General features: G+C 43.7%; 1 protein-coding gene across 8 annotated transcripts in view; it reads right to left on the bottom strand.

The window, feature by feature from the left end:
- Positions 1 to 21,430, bottom strand: part of PDZD2 (PDZ domain containing 2) — a 208,326-nt gene that overhangs the window by 90,162 nt on the left and 96,734 nt on the right. Inside the window, exon 1 of one of the 8 annotated variants that reach the window (XM_075739934.1) lies at positions 14,397 to 14,582. The exons of 6 other annotated variants lie outside the window; for them this stretch is intronic. In XM_075739934.1, the coding sequence (XP_075596049.1) occupies positions 14,397 to 14,428 (32 nt within the window). In that variant the 5' untranslated portion in view covers positions 14,429 to 14,582. Of the gene's footprint in view, positions 1 to 11,890; positions 11,935 to 14,396; positions 14,583 to 21,430 lie in introns of those variants that run through there. One more of the 8 variants, XM_075739933.1, reaches the window with a different exon arrangement.

Raw genomic sequence — 21,430 nt, 5'->3', positions numbered from 1 at the left:
TCAGCATTTTCACATTTTTTTACAGGGCAAGAGAGGCACAAGTTCTTCTTTCCTTCTCTATTTTTCCTAAATAGATAAGCGGACTTCAGGGAAACGATGCAGCTCCTTGTTCAAGCGAGGAGAACACAAAGCCAAAGCATGAAGCCAACTATTTAATCAATACTCTTTGATTTAATTAGCTTTGGACAATGCTCAAAGTCGATGTCTTAGAAGAGTCACCACAGGCAAAATTCAGTTTGCAAGAGGGATTACTTTCACCATTTGAGAAATAAAAAAAGACACAAACCCTGGAGGGACTGAGGATGAATTTACCACCTAGAGAGACTTGCCTTCAGCAAAGCAACAGTTGGCTGACTTACCTAATAGTTGAACTACTATAAAGAAAACAGCTATCACACCAAATTTATTGATATATTTTGTGCTATTTCAGTTTCATGTTTCACCTTAGTTAATATATTCTTATTTTCCTTCTGTACCCTCCTAAGTCGGTTCTTTGGATAGGAAGGCAGAGATGGGGCCTCAGCAGTACTGCCCTGTAGCCCCCCCCGGCATCAACTTCCAGCCCTTTCTGAAATGGGTCACAAAAGCCAATTTCTGCACATAAAAGCTTGTTACCTGCTCCGGTTTACTAAACTTTATCTAAAAACTGACATCTCTAACCATATATATGAAACAGAGCTGTTAACACACTATTATCTCACTAATATCTACCATATTTTAAGGTCTATTTAGCCTTGCCAATATACGTATATTAATCCTAATGTATTGGATCCAGACCAGAAGCTAAAAGCCAGGACATGAGGCTTGAAGTAGCAGTCTGGATACAAGTCCGAATTTGGCAGTTTAAATTCAAATATAATCATCATTACTCAAACTCAATGAAGGGAGGGCAGACCCTAAATCCCTATTAGATTCACTGACTTAATAATTTACTCAGTTTACTAATTTACTTTAGTACATTCACTGGCCCCATCACAAAAGATTTAAAAAGGAGGTCCTTAACCTATGGGAATGATGACTGCAGTTGAACACTTGCTCTGTATCATCGATGACACCTTCAAGAGGGGTTAACCACCCTTGCAGACTTGTCTGCCAGACCCTGCACTTCATGCCCAAAGAAGCGGTGAAGCCTGTGGTGGAAAGTCAGTGGAAGTTAGGAGCTGGCAAGGGTCTCCCTGCACATCCCACCGTACCCTGTTAAACACTGCTCAGAGTCTGCTAACACATCCTTGGCACCCACATCACAGAGGTTTCTCACTGCTGGTCAAAAACATGCATGGCAGAGAGCACTTAATGAGTTCAATATGAAATAAATTAATCCAAATCACGACCTCAGAGCATTGACAGGGCATTAATCTCTTACACCAAAGCAGTGCAAGGAGGATACAGCTGGAAAACCAGAGCCTCTCCAGGCACTTGCTGCTGAGTCCCCAACTGCAGACATCGAGGGCAAGCCCAGCTTTTAGACATGTTCCACCCCACAGCATCCCTGAAAGTCAGGGCTTTCAGTCAAGTCAGTCAAGTCAGTCAACCTTCCCGCTTTGCCACTGTCTGAGGAGCACTAGGAGCAGGACCTGCAGCTCCCAGGACTGCCCTTTAATCCCCTCGTGGGAGGGCGAGCGAGGTCTGTATATGGCACCATGAAGAGTTCTGGTCTCAAAGGGCCACTGCAGGGATGTGACACAAAAATGTAGGGACATCCACGGCTCCACCGGGGTCCTGACTGCTAGCTCTGCTCCCGAGAGAAAAAGCCCGTATCCTGCATGTTACATGAAGCATTCCTGGAAATACCTGCCAGTTTTGCTTAGACCAACCTTTTCAGTGTTTGGAAAATGGAAGCTCTTAAGCATCTCCAGACCATCTGACCAGGGCTGATGTAGGTAGGCTGTGGATTAACTGGGCTCTGGTCCCATCAAAGCCAGTACCAACAGCAGGAGTGCTCTGCAAAGCAGCCAACGCTGAGCGCAGACAGGAGATCCACTATGCCCACTGCAGCCTGAACCTGTCTGTACAAGAAGGGACTAGGAAAGAATCAATCACCTTTTATTTTCAGGCTCACACATCATCTTTACTTCCAAAGAGGTGCTAAGGTCAGACTATGACTAGGCAAAAGACAGAGGAAAGGGGGGGGGGGAAGAGACCCTCCCTTGTAATCAAATGAAGGTAATAAAAACAATACCTTATTCATAAAGTAAGAAATGTGACCAGCTGGAGGGAGGGAAATCACAGCCAACCTCTAAAGTCCAGAGAACGTGGGAAAACTCCAACTATTTCAAACTTGCCTGGCACATAAAAATTGCTTTTTTCTGCTTTAAAAGCAGCATTGCTTTCACCACCAACGTGACCAGCAGTTACAAAAGGAGAAATCTCAACAACAAAATGCTGAACTATGTCATGTCAAAAGGCTGCTGTCCCACGCCAGCAACATTCAGAGCTAGACCATGCCGCCTGTCCCCATCCACAGCCGCTGCCCGCAGGACAGAACTAAAGCTGTGTCCCCACCATGCATGCAGAAAGAGAAACAATAGCGCTCATAAAACCCTGTGTAAAGCTTTTCAGTGAGGTTTCTGGTCTGGGATCTGATCTGATCAACCTCTTAAAAGTCAGGCTTTAACCAGCTGCGCAGTTTGTTGGCACGCTACCATTTTAGTATGAACTCTTCAAATTACCCATCTCAGCACAGTCGCTGCATCCTCCTCTCCCCCTGCCCCCAGGCAGAGGGGGGCTGACCCCACGCCCTGCCCCACACGTGTACACAACATCAAAACTTTTGGGTACAAGGTGTCATGCCTGTACAGGAATCAGCAGAAACTTCCCTCACCTCAGATGCCGAGGCTTTTTCATGGGTCTGTTTTTACTTGGCCTCTTCACAGCCTTGTTAATGGCCAAGAAAGCTGCTTGACCGTAGCAGCTGGGCACGATGAGTCAGGGCACATGAATGTCTTTTAACCCCTTTCCACCTGCACGCCGGGAGTACTGGCGGCTCAGCTGAACGCAGCTGGGGTTAGGTCCATGGAGGAAAACACAGGCGTTCCCACCAAGGTCAAACCTTCCCAATTCCCAACACCCTTGATCAGGATTTAAAAAAAAAAAAAAAGCCACAAAAAGAAACAAAAAACAAGGGGGAAAAAAGGAAGAAAAATTAAAGACAGACAAGCCCCAAACACAAAGTAGACTTTCCAAATGACTGACAAAAAAAAGTAGGCATCAGAGCACAAAATGTGTTGTGATAGCACAGCACATAATACAATATAAATCGAGCACACACCAGAGCCTTAGCCGGCTTTACGCTTTGCAGAGCCCACAACTCTTGAATTCAATAAAATAATAAGCACGCTGACATTAATGCAGTCATCGATGCTAAATAAAGCCAAGCACAGTTGTGCTCCTTTGATCAGTCTTTTCATAAAGGCAGTATAAATAGTATTTCTGCTTTTCCATATCTTAAGAGGTTTTTACATTTGGAAAGTGTTACAGGGACACACCGGGAAAATTAGTAGTTTCTTTTTCCTTTTGGGCTTTTTTTGTTGTTGTTGTTTTTCAAACCGTAGAGAGAAAAGTTAAACAATCAACTCCCAATGATCCAAACAATGTGTTTACATAAGGGTTTACAAAATTAAAAAGCAAGTTACTCCAAATTCAGATATTCTGCGCTCCTGCCAAGTTTTCTCAACAGAGTAAAGTCCTCGGAGGCACAGACTCGTGCTATAATGTTTCTGTCCAAAGCATTTGAATTTTAAAAGCCAAATACAAAGAAAAAACCCCACAGCCGGCTGCACAGCGGTGATCCCTGGTCTAAAGCAAATCGCAGGGTTCAGGTTTGCTTGAGTCAATGTTGGTGCTTCCTTGCCAGCAGCACAAAGGCAGCTATCAACTGAACCATTCCTGTATCCTCAAGGATTTTAGCAACCTGTGCCATTACCGGGCCTATGTGAACTCAGCAGCATCCCGCAGGTCCCCATGGCTGGCGGCTGGGCAGGTCTCCCACACTCGTCTGGTCCCCTGGCCGTACTCAGCGCAGCCTCCACAAACTGCCAGTGGCTCCAGCTACTTCAGAAATACCAACACACGGCGATGCTGGCCAGCTTAGGTCCTCGAGCCACGCCACTCTCTTTCCGTAGGTTTTCACAACCCCCCAGTAATTCAATTAGCATTGGGAAAAAATTTTAAGCATCAACTTCTAGTTTTGCATCTCAAAACTAGATGCGCACGTTTATTGCTCAGCCTCGCACGTGCTGTGCAGTAGTCTGACCCGGCTTTATCTTGTTAAACCCATTTCTGCCAATTAGTGAAAAAACATTTCCTTCTGTAACAATTAATACTTACAGCAGTTACCCTTCCAGTTCACAATGCTCTACAGGCATCCTTAAATCCTTTATCCCAAGGTACACGTGCTCCTGAAAGAAGCTGTTTTCATGAAGGTTGTGTTTTAAAATCCTACCACAATCAGAAATCAAATTTAATCACAAAATGGAGATGTTTTACAGTTACCATGCCTAAATACGTCAGCCCTTATCAGGGAGTATTACAGTCTGTGACACTGCTTCGTGTTTTGATCCAAGTCAAACACAGGCTACTCAGCCAGAGAGACCCAAAGGAGCACAACAGTGAAAAACTTTCAGACAACTCAATACCATTGATTTCTAGAAAGTCAGGCCCCAAATGATCCTGGATAAACCACACAAAAAGGCCTCAAAAGAGCAAGGAAACAAATCTGGGTTTCCCTGTCTCACCTGAGTGTCCCGCTACTTGGCTAGCACCTTACAGCGCAGCAAGAGCACTGAAAGAGTCTGAAATGAGCATCCAAGTCCCTTCCCAACCCGATGGATTAAGGCAGCATTGGGGGAATATGGAGAGAAGTATGTTATTTCCCCTCATTCTTCAAATGCCTCCAAGTTTCCATATTCTCCATCTCATTTTCTTGCTTCTCCTCTCCAAGCCATGAGTATCCTGTCCCCAGCACCCACAACAAGGCAGCCTGGCCTCCCCTCCAGCTGCAAAAAAATACCTTCAAGCCTTGACGAGGATGGAAGGAGAGACCCTTTTGCGTAAAGCATGAGGGTCCCAACCACAATTAATGACCAAAAAACCCAGCCCACAAAGTGCATATAGTCCCTGGTCTCAGACTCAGCCCGGAGGGCCTACCCTGCTGCAGGGGCTCCTGAGAGCAGCTCCAGACCACGGCAACTCAGCCACCAGTTTAGCTGAGAAAAACTCTCTTGGGAGCAAAATTTCAGAGCTGCACAGCCCTGAAAGCTGCCTGCCATGCCTTTCGGCAGCTTGCTTCACCACGTACTTGTGGGGAACCATCCTTTCACAACACAAGTCCCAAGAGCTTTTTTCCCCCAAGAGCGACTTTTCCATTGTCAGTCCTCTAACAATGCTTTTTTTTTTTCCTATTATTTTTTACAAAAGCTTTATAATCCTCTGCTTTTTCATCTGAGTCGAAACCACTATATGACAGCTTTAAACTTTTCTTTCTTTAAACCCAGCACTCCCTCCTCGGCTATAATCCTCCCATTGGAAAGATCGGTTTGCAAGTCCTTGCCTCCAGGCAGCAACATTACAGCAGCGATTACAGACCCCAAAATCCAATCAACCACCCTCATCTTTTAGCTCAATGGCCATGACTGTAATTGTACAACAATAACAACAAGAAAATTAAGTGACAGTTTGCAGTTATAAACTGCTCCCAACCCACGCCATTCCCAGGTTCAGCCTGCTTCATCTGTGGCTCCCGGGTCCTTTGAACTCTGGGGATGGCACATCTGAAAGCACCAAAGTGACTTTGACATCGGTGTCCCATTTTTAAACTCTCCCAGGCACACACGCTTCTGAGACCTTTTGGACTTTTGATCATCCTCCGGCTTCGTCTGGCTTCTCCTCCTCCCTCCAATTTTATCCACAATGGAAAACGTTTAGTAACTACAGGGACACACTCAAATTCTTGCATTTTTTTTGTAGCATGTCACGAACAGCACCAGTATAATTGAAATGGTAGAATTTTAGTTCTAAAAATTAGAACTAATTTTTACTTCTAATTCTGCAAAATCAGAACTCAAGAATTCTTTGTGGAGGAATAAAAAGAGGGCAAGTTACCAGGTGCCTGAAATAAAGACAAGTCGGATTAGCCTTCTCCTCAGTGAAAATCGGGGAAGGATATTCAGTGATGATATAGTCAACACATTTTTGAAATGGATGAAAAACACCCTCCCCCCTTTTTTAAAAACTGCAGTGAAGTCAGAGAAACTGTCACCATCCAGAACAAATCAATGACACACCCTGAATTCAGGCAAATCCAAAAGCAGAGCTTTGGTCAGTCTGCCACAGATGTAGGGAAAAGCTGCAAAGTTCATCTCAGGATCCTGTTAGTCCCAGCTACGCTTCAAGTCTGCCTTTCTCTTGCAGAAAATACAGGAAAAAAGCCATTGTGGATTTCCCTGTCTTCTCCATCCTCCACAGTACAGTCCAGCCCCAATAATTTTCATTTTTATAACCCGAATTACCCCTCATCAGTGCAGTGTCACTTCAAGGCAGCATCTGGTACATCTGTGCTGCAGGACAGCAGCAGCCCACATACAGACAAGGCTTTCCCACGTGCCTTCCTCCCTGTATCCTTGAATAACCAGGCATCGGGGCTTCCCTCGGCTGGAGGACCATGCTATCTCGAGGTGTACCCCCAGCCCTCAAAAGCCCTGAAATCACCATAGGTGGGAAGCAAAAACCAATCCCCAGCATCCAATCCCTTAAAGTTATGGTTTGGCAAAGATTGTTTTTGAGCTACTGATTTGCACTGAGGTTTCTCCTCACAGGAAACAGTTAATAAGTGGAGAGGGAGACAACAGCATTCTTTAAAAAAAAGAAAATCAGGAAAGGAATAGCATGAGATATCAATGCAGTTGTTTGAAAGCTCTCTCCCAAAACACATAACACAGGAGCCAACTCTTACTTTAACAGCACTGCCCATTTGGAACAGCGTCCTGAAAACTGGGGGATTTTTTGGCTTTCTTATTTGTACTTCTCTCCTTGCTCTAAACTCTCATTTTTTTTCATTTACTAGACAAGAAGTCTCTGTACTGTTGACCTGACCTCATTCTTAACTATATGGCAGACAGCTGCATCCCTCGTTGAATCTCTTCCAGATGTGATAGCAGACGATACCAGCACCACTCCCTACACACACCCCCTCTCTAGCAATTTGCTGTGCTAATTAATAATCTGTCTTCAGAACAGACAGTAATCAATGAGACCTAATAAACATACACAAACCCCATGCATCACAGCCTCTGTCATATCAATGTGGCAAAAGGGCTCCTGGTGACACAAATGGGAGCTGGGAACACTACGATATACAGACCGCAGATACACCTATGTTGCAGGCTGAAATGTGCAAGCTGCCTTTGTACACTCCAACTGCAAGTGTATGGACTTGCCCACGGCATCATTTACTCTGTTTTTCGGGCCACAGTTTTGCAAGAAAGGAAATCTAGTGATAGATCACATAAAATGGGGTTAAAATTGTGTCAACCACATGATGCAAAGGGCTAACTTACTGAAGCACTTGCCAGGTTAATGTCAAAAAAAATCGCTGAAGGGTTAGCTATATGCTGAGAGACATAAGGCCATGATGTCAGGTATCATCTGTCCTTCTGCATACAGTATGAATCCAGTGTAAATTATGTGCACTGGCTAATCTAACAAAGGTCCATGTCTGATCTGCATCAAAGTGGAAGTACAAGGTGATCCAGGCGTGTACAGATCCAGGTCTCCCACAGCCTTAATGTGACGATTCACACACCTACCAAAGCATTTTCGCAGCAGAAATAACCATAATTCCAGATGAGGTCTCTAGATGCTCCAGGAACAACACATGCCAGAGGTTACACCTAACAATCCAATGCAAGACAAAGAACCACTGCTGCTCAAAAGTGTGCTCTCCTGACAGTGCTGTCTCTTTCACACAGACATGGAAAAATCCTAACAACGTCGTTTATTCATGGCCTCGGTTTGACCTGCGCAAAAAGCTTGAGTAAGAACTAAGGAATCTGAGTCTTCATTTTCAAGTGTTAGAAAGCAATCCAAATATTGCATGGGTTTTCTTGCACATCTCCGTTTAAGCAGTCTCTTGTGTACAGCTTTGCCCCTCTCACACAGCATATTCAGCTGAAAATGAAACCAGTAAAGAATTATTTTAATCTAGTTCCAAAAGCAGCTTCCATAAGGAGATGTTACAGGTATGGAGAAGGAAACAGTTCAGAAGTCCTTGCTCTTCCCCATTTCTGTACCAGAATTCAAGGTGAGCATTCAAATGGGAAGTCATGTGTGTAATTTCTTTACCCATGAAGTGTAGTGCCTTCAAATTTTGTTTGGTATATCAAAGTCATTACGCATCACCGTGTAAAGTCCCACAGGGCTGCAAGTTCTTCAGTTCAGCTCCTTGTCATCCCCTACACCTACACTTGGCAACTGCAAAACATCCTTCAGGTAAGACGTAATGGCTGATTTAAAAGCTTCCACCATCAAACAAAGGACATGCAATGAATACAGAAGCGAGGAACCGCTTAGTATTGCTGAAGAGATGTTGCCATTTCACTCCTGAAACCTTGAGCTTTTTATTTGATTGTCAAACTGGGTCTAGGCAGCTTCAGTCAAAACATCTTTGTGCTTGTACTCTAAATATCAAGTAGATGTAACTACATCTAACACTTAAAAAAACCCGCCCTGTACTTTCAGCTAAAAGTATAATAACAGTGCATCTGACATTTAAATAAAATAACCATTAGCACCAGCATAGAAGTACCAGGTCAAGAAAAGACAGATGAATACAGAGAAGCAGCATGGGATTGGATTTAATGCCATGTTTACTAGGGATCCACTGTGTTGAGAAATGCAGAGAACTTCCTCTGGCAGGCTGAGCTCAGTTACAGGATTAAAAATGCAGGCTATGACTAAAAAGGGAGATTTAATTAGCTGGCTTAATTGGACAAGGAAGAAAACCAGCTCCAGTATAAGCTGTGTGCTTTGAGAAAGCAGCAGACTAGCAACAGCTAGGACACCTACAGAGCTGTTAAGGGTTGAAGCGGGTTTTGTATTTCCCATTATAACGTGCAGGTACCTATTCATTAAACAGAGCAACAGAAATGAGCACTGGAATTTTAAAACATGTTACTCAGGATGAATTGGATTAAATTATACCAAACCTACAGATTAGCATGAATTAGCCTCTACTGTCAGCAAGTCCTGATGTCCTGGTTTTGGCTGGGATAGAATTAATTTTTCTTCCTAGTAGCTGCTATAGTGCTGTGTTCTGAGTTTAGGATGAGAATAATATGTTGATAAGCAGTGATGTTTTGGTTGTTGCTAGGCAATGTTTACACCAAGTCAAGGACTTTTCAACTTCTTGTACTACCCTGCCAGTAAGGAGGCTGGGGTGCACACAGAGCTGAGAGGGGACACAGCTGGGACAGCTGACCCAAACCAGCCAAAGGGATATTCCATACCATATGACGTCCTGCTCCATATATAATTTGGCGGAAGTCAGCCACGGGCTGGACCATGTCTTGGGAACTAGCTGGGTGCTGGTAGTCTGTGGGTAGTGAGCAACTGTGCTGTGCATCACTTGTTTTGGTAGTAGTAGTAGTAGTAGTAGTAGTAAATAATTAATAATAAGAAGAATATCTTGCTTTTCTGTCCTATTAAACTGTCTTTATCTCAACCCACAAGTTTTACCTTTTTTTTTTTTTCCTGATACTTTCCCCCATCCCACTGGGTGAGGGGAGCAAGCAAATGGCTGTGTGGTTGTTTTAGCTGCTGGCTGGGTTAAACCACAACACCTGGCAACACTCTGACTCACCATCAGTGAACAAGTCCATAAAATTTCAAGTCATGTTCACAATTATTAACCAAATCACATACACAACTGGCACCGGCAGACACAAACCAATCGTACAAAAATTATCCTCCTCAAAGCAGGCATTATGCCCAACCCTACCACTGACTCATGAAATGCCCTGCAGCAGGTCATTTGATGTCTTTGTGCCTCAATAATATAAGAATAATACTTTCTCGCCTTCATACTAATTGCCACTTAAGATCTATAGATGAGAAACAGTACAGAAGTGATTACTAATAAATCACATCATGATATTCACAGGCCAAAATTCACTTTGTTCATCACTAAGCAGTGAATAAGAGCAGTTTCCTCTTAAGTTTAATCCTATTTGTTGTGGCTATTTTCACAACAGTCACACTTACTTTCATGGTCATGTAGGGTTTCTGTGATGTCCTTCTTACCAGTGCACACCATTCAAACAAGCTTGTGCGTTGGGTCCCCCATAGGGATGTAATTCACAGCCCAGGCTGCTTCAGGTTTCACCGTTCCCTCCACTGGGAAGGAATATCAGTGCACACCCCCCACACACACAGACTCCCTGATGGTCCCGGAGCCACAAGGAGATGAGAAACAAACAAGTATTTCACCAACAAACTGGGCTCGGCTCTCATTTCTTATTAATCTACATGCTAAACTGGATTACCTAAAGCTCAGTGCATCCTCATGCACCACACAGGTCATCTGCATTATCCCCACTGTGCCATGGAGAAACCTGTGATGGGATTAAGGTACTGCCCCAGGCCATACAGCAACTCCATGGCAGAGCTGACAGCAGAAGCAGGATTACGACAACCTTAATCAGTGCCACCATGGTGCTGTGCATACATGCTTTTCACTCCCATCCATGTGCCAGGAACAGGGTGCACGCAGAAGCTTCAACAGCAAGCCAGGGAAGTGATGCAATTAAAAATTACATCGTCCCCAGGGATGTGGTAGAATCCGTATCGCTGGAAGGTTCCGAGATGTTACTGGGCAGGGTGCTAGACAATCTCATCTAGGCTCCCTTTCCCATGAAAGATTGGACCAGATGATCTTTCAGGGTCCCTTCCAACCTGGAGTATTCTATGAAAAACCAACCTGGGGGTGTAGCAAGCAGGATTTGTTTTCAATGGCATTGCACACTTGACCTGTTTGACCATGCGTCCAGAAGAGCACTGCCAGCAGCACAAGGGTAGTGTGAGAAAGCATGGCCACAACCAAGGGAAAGGGAGAAGAAACATGACATTCCTGTTTCCCTCTGAAAGGGTTCTCTGGAGGATTCAGGAGAAACACCATGTGCTAATCTGTTCCTGAGCTTCTACAGGAAAACAATAAGTGTGCAAACAGGCTTGAATATTGCTTTAATCAAATAAGTGTTCTCCCACTTGTTGTGCTTGCAAAGATGAATCACTACCTCCTGCAAGCTGTAATTTACTGGGAGGACATCAACCAGTTCTTTGTGGTAGGCATGTGAAACCAATGCCTCCCCAACTTAATTGCCTGTTTTCCTTCAAACTCAAACCTGGTTGACTAGTAGGATCTCACAAGGATTACCAAACCCAAAAGACAGATTTAGTAGCATGTTACCTGGCTAAGATATCACCCAGTGAAAAAGAAGACACCTTTGGAGGAGTTCCTTAAATTCAAAAGCTTTGGTTTGCTCCATATCCTCACTGATCCAAATGACCCAATTCCCAAGAAATAAGATCATGTCTTTCCCAAGAAAACCTTTATTGACAAAGGTCTCAACACGGGCTGAGGAAGCATGAGTCAGATCAGATGCAACAAAGGAACATCAACAGCTAATTAATAGGATGCATCTAGCTTCCCTCTCATAAAAAAGCAAAATCTACACTACAAAATGGAAAACATTTGGATTCAGGCTTTAACAACAACCTCCCGTGTAGTTGTCCCTGAGGAAGTGCCCCAACCACAGAGCTACTACGCAGTAAGCCAGGCATGACCTCCTCCAAACATTTTTTTTTTTTTTTTAATTAAAGAGCGGCCACAAGAGCTCACCTGCACACAGTCCCTCTTGCGCATACGTGCATGACTGGTCGGCACACCCAAGATCACCTCACTGATCAGACCTGCGGGGAATTAGGTCTAAGAACATGCAGTTCATGAATTACAACAGCAGGTCCAGGCATGAGATCAGCACCGAGCTTCCCGACCCAACCACGAGGGCACTGGTATCGAGCATGTGCTGCAAAGCAGCTGAGATGCCCTGGAAAACATTGACTGAATCCAGGCTATATGGGTAAGTTATACTGTAAAGGATGCCTGGTGCTAGGACAGGGCAGAGCTCCCTGCTGGCAGAGCATACAAGCACTTTTTGGTGCTTACAACATGTTTTGATGTGACTCTTGCTCAAACTAAGCAGTTTCCACGGGTAGGGGAGCAGGGGACACAGCACCTCATTTCTTAGATGGTAAAGGAGATCAATCACACTCCCTTAGTTTAATTTCTACATCTCGTTAATCCGCCATGAACAATCAGGTACTGTGATGCTGACAGCCACACAGATGGATATCTGAGCTGCTTACGGTGTTCGAACTAAGGGAAAACAAAATCCACTCCAAAGCTAGGGCTAAGTGATTACGTGGTTCAAATGTCATTCAAGAAGGTCTACAGCTTCTTTTTATACACAAGGTCAGACTAAATGGAAACAACTGCCCTTCAGACCTGATAATCTCTCTTCTTGCATACCCTATAATTTCTATCTGTTTCTTTCTACAATTTTCCTCTGTCTCTGCTACTGGTTCAGACATCAGAAATAATCAGAATATTCACGACAATTCAGCTGACATCAGCTAATTCATTGTATCCTCCAGGCCAGAGGAATCACTAAGGACTAGAAAATTCAGAGATGTCATTTGTCAAAGGCACTTTGACTATATTTATTGTACTGATACAATGAGCTTATCGCGTGTTTCTCCACAGAGAGGCTATCAAAGGAGATCCATTTTCCTGTTACAATACAGTGTCATTTAATGTAAGTATATAGTCTGTGTCACATCATCACATGTTTAATGAAGGAAATTAAGGGCACGAAGGAGAGAGGAGGCATGAATTCTCCAAACACAGTGCTGTCCAGACAGTAGGAAACACTGAAAATACTGTCTCGTACATTTGGAGCCGAGCCTTTCTGAATAAATTAGCATTCAGCCAGTGAGGACACATGGAAGGAAACTTTGCAAAGTGCCAAAAACGACTTGTCTGAAAAGAATTCAGTAAATAGATTCCAGTGTCTGACAAGTGTAAGCTGCACCGAATATTATCAGAGACAGCAATACCTCTTAATCACATGAACTGCTTTTTAAAACGATAGCTCCTACCAGCTGAAGTCCAAGAAAGATCATCTGAAGGGTCCCAACCAGGCAAGACAGGAATGGTCACAGTGACAGATGCTACCAAACCAGAGTATTCAGAGGTCGCTGACTGAACCTTATCAATGTGTTATTTTCACAGACTCGTTCCAGATTGTATTTCTGGCACAAGGGGTAAGATCAAGAGCATTTCTTTCAAGAAATGAAGCTAATGAGGATAATTAACACAACTCTTAAATATACAAACCATGCAGATAACAAGTCTCATTTGAATTTTGCTTTTCTAGCAAAAAGCAGACAGATTGATCTGACCAGTTTCATGGGACTTTTGCCTTGCCAAAAAAAGACAGATGCTTTCCCTTTAGCTAAGGATCGATAATCAGGCCATCGATCTTCTCCAGTGCTTTGAGGACAATTTAGGCCCTGTTTTGGCTTACTCCTTGACTTCTGCTTCTTCTGCCAAGCAGCTGGCAGCCGGAGGAGAAGCGGAACCCCCATCGCTCTCACTGTCAGCAGCATCCTCACCATGTCCCACTTGCCCCATGTCCCACAGAAACACAGGTTCCAACCCGCGCACAAGGGAGCAATGCAGTGGGACCGTGATCCAAAACTTTGGATTAAGATCGAGTTCACACTTCAACTATGAGGTCTTTCAGGGCGCAGAACTTTAAAAGATCACAGGTACTAGATAACCATACTGTCCATTGCAATGAGGGGAAAAAAACATGAATAATGAAGTATTTAATTTCTGTGAATGGGTGAAAAAGATATCTGTGGAAATAATTTAGTACTTATGATGAGTAATGCCTGGAATTTAATCAGTTTTGGTACAGGCCAACAACCAAATAAATGCTATGTGGATAGGGTCCCTCTCATGGTGCCAACATGCAGCAAGAGAGGAGAGCAGCCAAAAAGTCACAACACAGATCATATGTCTTTTGGTCCCAATGATTCAAGTCAAGTGCAGACTGTTGCTGGAGACACAAGGCAGAGCTCCCAGACTACCCTCAGGAGCTATTTACCTAAACCTCCCCTGCATGCACACACACACACGTACTTTTTTTGGAGTGGTTTCTCATGAGTATTTGCTAAGCGGCCCACATCCTCACTACTATGGTGTCTCAGAATTATCTTCTGGCCATCACCCCGCGGAGCTCTCATCAGCCTCCCATCACGGTCACGGAGCTCGTGCCTACCCGCTCCTGGCTATCCCTGCGATTTCTTCCATCTCTGCAAGTCACCCACGGCATGCAGGTCTTCCACGCCTGGAGGAGAAAGGAGGCGGGGGGAGGCATGCCTGTATTGCTGCTCATCTCTTCCAGTTAAAGCAATCCATCCCTCTGCAAATGTGAGAGATTTACAGCACCCAGAGGAATCTCACATCCTGCACTGTAAGGCAGAAACCACTCTGAACCCCCTGACCGCCAAGAAGATATCCAAAAGCCTCATCTGCTAACAAATTTTGGCATTTGATGGGAGCCAGCAAATGGCATGCTCCCAAAGCCTCCTTTCTTTGCTCTCAATACTTTTTAAAAATGCATCCATACAGTTAAATTAATATGGATGATATTTTAAACTGGTTTTAAAATGCTTTTACTGCACATGGAAAAAAGAATCAATCATGTGGAATCCCTGACATTTAAAAAGATATTTTAAACAAAACAATATAGACTGTAATAGTCTTTACTACTCAGACAGTAATTCTGTCCAGAGGTCCCAGTGAGGCAAGTGATCCCTGTCAAGTTCACACCTGGTCATGCACATGGGTCTGATCTTTGCTCACAAACCCCTGACTGCATCTACAAAGCAGGTTCCTATTCACACATACCTGCAACAGCATGTGCTGGCAAGAGACAGAAGGCATGCCAGCACTAAACGCACTGCTCACATTTAGTAGCTGTCATAGTAGATCTTTAATCACTTAGAAGAGGCCATGTCTCTTCCTCAGTTTACATCCTTAATATCAAAATGGATGGAGATGAAATTGTTTTAAACGGGGATTCCCAGAGTTGGTTGCCACAGCCTAGGTTTGGGGTCACAACCTCAGATGCTCAGGCTCGAAGGAGCCAAAAACCCAGTCCCTAACCCACTTCCATTCTCAGGGCACACGGTTGCCCCTTCCATCTTTTCCCTTGCTAAGAGGTAAGAGGACTTGTGTGCTTGCAGAGTCTGAACCCACACTTAGCCCTGCCTGAAGGAGCTGGGTTGAGTGGAGGAGCAGACCAAAGCTCAGCATCATCACCAGCCTGGGTACCAGACACCACGGGACCACGGACACCTTCGGGTACGAATAACTCTCAATCAGCAGCTTTGCCTTGAAAGTCCAGATTGGGTCAGCTGTATTTAAAGACAAGCAGCCTTTATTCATTTTTCTCTCCTCCACCAGTGAGGACACTGACTGGCCCATCCTTGTGGACTTTTTCCATTCCCCTCTTTTCCCAATGTATAAAATGTCTTTCATCATTTTTTCCTTTATGCACTATTCCACCCATTCAAAGTCCTCCTCTCTGCTCCTTTCTTACACGATGCCCAGAGGTTATAAATCTACAGTGCTCTCTCAAAGACTACATTTTCACAAACAACCACATCCCAGTCATTTCCTCTCTGGAGTTCTCTGGCACATCCTGTTTATCCTGTATCTATCTTGTTTGGATTGCAAACTCTTCAGAATAAGGACTTTCCGCATTTTGTGTCCTATACTGCTGGAAACACATGGCTGCTGCTACCCAATTCATAGCTTTTAAGGCCAGAAGAGACCACTGTAATTATCTATTCTGACCTTTTGCCTGCCACACAACAAATTTTATCAAGTGACTTCAGCATTAAGCCCCCGATAATCCTAGTGGAGGTATGCTGCTAACAGATGATGATGACCACATCTTTTTCAATTTTGCATTTTCCCAAATTTAGCTGCACATGTAGTGTTTCTCCCCTTCATATTAAAATCCTTCCAATACTTTCAGTAATTAGCCCATGTTCAAATTTTATGAGAAATTCCAAAATACAAACATACTTTATTTCTGTGATGTCTGCACTAAAACACTTGTCATTAATTACTTCTTATACTTTGCATTTGCCGAGTTTATATTTAATGTACTTGTGCTGAGATAAGATTTGTTCAAGAAAATAGAACTATAATATAAACAATAGACTTACAATCCTGCTTTTAAGAAAGTACGTCTGTAAAAGATTAAGGAACTGAAATGATCTGAGAACAAAGTAAAGAGAGAGAATGAGCTGATGGCATTGTTGGCATGTAAGGTATTTTGGGTTAAAAACGTATATGCAAAAAACCTTTCATACACTCCGAATACCTGTATTAACTTTAATGTACAACATGCTATAAAATGATCATCTTCTGAAGGAAAAAAAAACCCAACCAAAAAAAGATTAAATTCCTTTTAGCCAAGTATTAAAAGCATTCTTAAAGCAAACAGACACAAGAAGAATTCTCACAAAAAATCTGGTTTTCATCTGTCCAAAAAAATGTACTGGCTTCAGCTAAAAGTCAATCAATCAATACCCAAAGAGGAAAAAAAAAAAAAAAGCTCTATCCAGATATAAATATTTTTTAACTACAATCATCTGGCACTGGAGCACCACTGACCTAACCTCACGAGCATCTGTCAGCTGGTGATAGCCACAGTGCTGTCAGGAGAAAACAGCGACTCTTTGCACATTTACTGAGCGGCAATCAGAGAGACTAGAAGCGACCCACCACAAATCACACAGCAAAAGGCACGGTCTGGAGAGGGGAAAAAAACCAAACAACAAACAAGCCAAAAAAGCCCAAAATAAATGTACAAGGAAACCTTGGAGCCTGCTCTGCCCTGCCCAGCGCACCTGGAGCTCTCAGAGGCCGAAAGGTACCAAAAGGCTGCAAGTAAAATACTTGCAATGATTTTACTCCATCACTACAAGGTGGTTATTCACCAAACTCAGATTTCATTATTTTTTCTAAAAAGAATTATATTATCCCACCCATACTTGAAGTCTCTAGGAAAATGGCATCGTACAAGGCATTATATAAGAACAACGAAAGTGCTTCCCCAATTTCCTTTTAATTGCCATGACAACTCTGTTTATTTGGATTTAAACATCATCCTGGGATGTTTATAACGCAAACACTGCAATGTAGTAAGGCAGAACAGGAAAGGGAGAGCCAGTGAGACACTCGTTTGCTAACTCTTGTCCAAACCAAGTAATGCAAAAACCCACAGTCAACAGTTGTAATGAAAAAATACAGGGGGATTAAGAATCAAACCAAAGCAAACATTTCTTGCCATTTGCTTTTTTTTAACGGGGGTTGCAATCCAGCAGCTCGGAAACCAGGGAGAGCTCTACCAACCTGCCCAGCTGCATCTCCACATCCCCACCTGCCTTCGAAAGCGGGATTTTAATTTGTGTCATCACTCGCTCTGCACGTGGGCTTCCAGGGCTTGCTGAAGGCACACTGATTAACTGAAGATCTACTGCACTTACGGTAACCATTGTGTTTCCAATTGTGCTCATAAATATCAATTATTAAACAGCTCCACAGGACACTGGAGGTACTTGCAATGTATTAAATCCCCCGTTTCCCTGTGAGGTTAGGCTAAAACGATATAAGCAACACTGAGACCACTGTGAAACTCTGCAGCAGCATGTAACACTTACTACCTGAACCAGCAGGAGCTCAGGATTCTGCATTTATGGGTTGTGTTACATGCTGGATAGACAGGCACCCCGCAGCAGCACCACCCTATAATTTCACAAAATGTCTAAAAGTGCACAAAGACTCAGTGCTCCCGTTGTCATCCCATGCCAATGGAGTTTGTTGGATCTTAAGTGAGTGGACAAGCACGTTCGTGCCACCCCATCACACCTTCACTCAACCTCACCAGACTGATGCTAAGCTGCATCACCACATTTCCCAAACCCAACACAGATGCAAGTGCAGGATCTCAAACCCAGCAGAGGAGGCAGAGCTGCCAACTTACACCAGATTGAAGATTCGGCAATGAAGAAAGAAAAAAAAAAAAAAAAGAAAAAAGTAGTCTAATTTACAGTCCTGCCATGGTTAAGATGAAGAACTGAGCAATTGTTTTCAGACACAATAGGCAATTATTGAAAGAAATGAAGAGAAGAAGATCCTGCAGCCCATCTCCGAGACTACCCAGCAGCCTGAGAAATAGTCTCTGGCTTCATCCATCAGGAATTTCTACCACCCAACTGGCAACAACCTGACCCCAGTGGTCGGACACGGTGACTGGGACTGATGCCTCCGTTTTCTGGGAATTGAACAGCTTCACCCCTCTAAAAACTGACCAATTTACCTGTGCATTTTCCAAAACAAGGAGATTACTTTCATTTAAACACTCCACAGGCAAAGATAGTTTTGCTCTGTTTTGTCTTTTCCAGAGTGGCACAGAGAAATGGTGGCGCAAAGATTAGCTAATTAGCTAATTGCCCCCGGCAGGCTGCTTGCTCCTGCACCGGGGCTGGCTATTACTCTAGCTTCAACTTCTCCAAGTTTTTGATGCAGGATGTCTGCCCTGCCTACACTGGTGATTTTTACTGCCTTGGAAGAGCTGAAGAACTATTTTGTGAGCACCACCGGGGAATATGGCAGAGGTACAGTGGGGTCCAGTCTGCAGTGAGCACACTCTCATACAGCCTGTGTATTAGGAAAGATTAAGACATGCAGAGTTTAGATGCCTCCATATAAACCCCATAGATGCTATCCCACCCACCCCCCCCCAAAAAGTCTTTTCAAGGGACCCTCCTTGAAAAGAAAGGACTCTGCATAATCTCCATACAAGCCAACAAACATGGGAAGCCCCAAACCTGCAATTACAGCAGCCCATGGGGACAGAGAGCCACCATTACTCCAGGTAGACCAGAAACCACAGAAGAGCTCCATCACAGTCCCGCAGCGTACCTAGGGGCACGAAATCCATCGTCACAACTGCTATGTCTTGCTTGCTTAACTGCCCACACAGAACCAGTTTTGTTAGGATTTCATGGAGACAGGAATCATACAGGCCAAAGGCAAATGTCTAAAAACAGCAGCAGGGTGGGGATTATTTTTATTATTTTGGAACTGAAGTGCTACCGCAGCCTTTTTGACACACACACACAAAAAGTTTCTCTCAGAAAGCAATATGCTTAAAAGGGTCTGCACTACCAATGTAACATCTATAGGTGCATAAAAAATATCATTAGCTTCCAAAGTGACTTTTTGGGGACTGGTAAGGCTTGGACTTATCAATAAATCACAGCAGCCCTTTCTAGGGAAGAAACCACCTCTAGCTGCATGTGTGAAACAAATGCATAAAGTTTAGAGCTTCTTGGAAAACCACGTCTCCAATGAACCACCCTCAAAATTCTGAACACATTCTAGTACCACCTCTGCAGAATGCAGTTAGTTAATGTCACATTTAACCCTCTGTGCCAACATCTGTATAGTTTCTGTAGCCGCGCTGGAATCTGCACATAAGGTGATCTGGCTCAGCGCTCGCAGTGCTCCCGGGATCAATTACCATTTTATACATCAGTGTTTCATTACTGAGCTGTGAATGTCCTCCAGCCAATCATAACCTCAGCTCTGCGCTTCAAGAGTCTTAATCTTTGAAAATTAGGTATTTGGCAAGATTTACTGCAAGAAAGGAAAATTGCCCGACTCGTACTGTTTTGAATACATCCAGCTTCCATTCACAAATACTGCCATTGCAGTGGCCACTAGACATTTTCAGTGATGTGATTAAAAAGAAAGAGTGATGGTAATTGCACAGTGGAAATGCGCTCTCATCTGTCACTTCTCTTGGAAAATAATGAGCTCTCTTCCTCATTACGTTCACTGCAATGTATCTTCAGAAAAGTCTTATAGAGATTAATGCTCAATTGCTGTAAATGAGCTTAGCTTTATTTATTCTAGGAGAGGATCTGGCCCCAAAGTCCCAATAAGCCATTGCTCCACCATCCTTATTAAAGGAAAATCCTATACAGGAGCTAAGACAGAACTTTGGCCCCATGTCTCACCCGTAAATTCAGCGATAGAGATTTGGCATGCTTTATATCAACAAGCCATGCCTAAGTGTGTACTTTAAATGAGGCTAAGATACAAGACAGCAAACACTATAAATCTCAGCATGATAAGACAAATTCAATGTTTCCGCTGCTCATCTTCAGTTTTGCCGCCTCTTCCTCGTGTGCTGCAACACGACCATTAACATCACCCAGGCTCAGACTAACGACACGGGAAACTCATTTGCAGCAATGTAAATACTTGAAATATTTGACTCTTGAGCAGCAGCTCTGTAGTGGAGACTCTGGGGAATGAAGGCATCGCATGTGCAGAGCGACGTCCTGGGTTCCTGCGGGACTGGAGGCACTGGGGAAGGGAACCGTGTCAGGAGGAGGAAGACCTTGAGGAGAAAGCAAGTGTGCTCTTAAAAACCACTGCAATTTCAGTCATCTGTTTTGAAACTGCAAGTGCTGTAAAGTGACAACACGTGAGCCACAACAACATGTTAGAAAGTTTGTTTTACGTCACGGGGTCAAAATAAAAATCCATTATAACTCTGTTTAACACTCCCAGGCTGGTATGCAACTATGCAACCCATGCAACGTCACAGCTGTGGCAGTGAGGTCTTGAAAATCTGCTCCAATAGATAGGAGAAAGCACCAGAACCAAAAATGGGGACAGTGCCAGAGGTCTCACGCAGACTGGTGCAATCCTCCCCACCCAGCCTTTCCTCTTCCCATCACCATTTACACCCCAGCTGCATCCAGGAGGCAGAACAAAAACTGGCTCGCTGCTTGGGAAGGATTTTTTGCACAAGCTTCACGGTTCAGCAGATCTAAGGCTGCAACTCTAAGCCTCTTACGCTGGCCACCCAAAGTACAAGCATTCCCTTAAATAACCCTTGCTGAGAACTGGGGCTTTCCACACCGTTGTGGAAAGTAATTGGACCTCAAGCAGAAAAAATTTTTAACTAAGTGACAAAACCCCTCTACCATGACTTAAATGGATCAGCTTCTACAGATGTAAGAGCCATTAAAATAAAAAAGAAAACTGTACACTGAAAGACTGATACACAAATGGCTAAATAGTAATTACCCAATAATATGGCTTTTTCATGACTTTAACAGAGACTCTGTGAACTAAGGTTGGCATCCCGATGAGCAAAGACGTGCAGATCAGCAGCAGGGAGCAGATGCCAGGCATTAAAAAAAAAAAAAAATTAAA

The sequence above is a fragment of the Balearica regulorum genome, chromosome Z (genome assembly GCF_011004875.1).
Source record: "Balearica regulorum gibbericeps isolate bBalReg1 chromosome Z, bBalReg1.pri, whole genome shotgun sequence".
Taxonomy (NCBI): domain Eukaryota; kingdom Metazoa; phylum Chordata; class Aves; order Gruiformes; family Gruidae; genus Balearica; species Balearica regulorum.
Note: the sequence above shows the minus strand (reverse complement) of the source record. Positions and strands in the feature narration are given on the sequence as shown.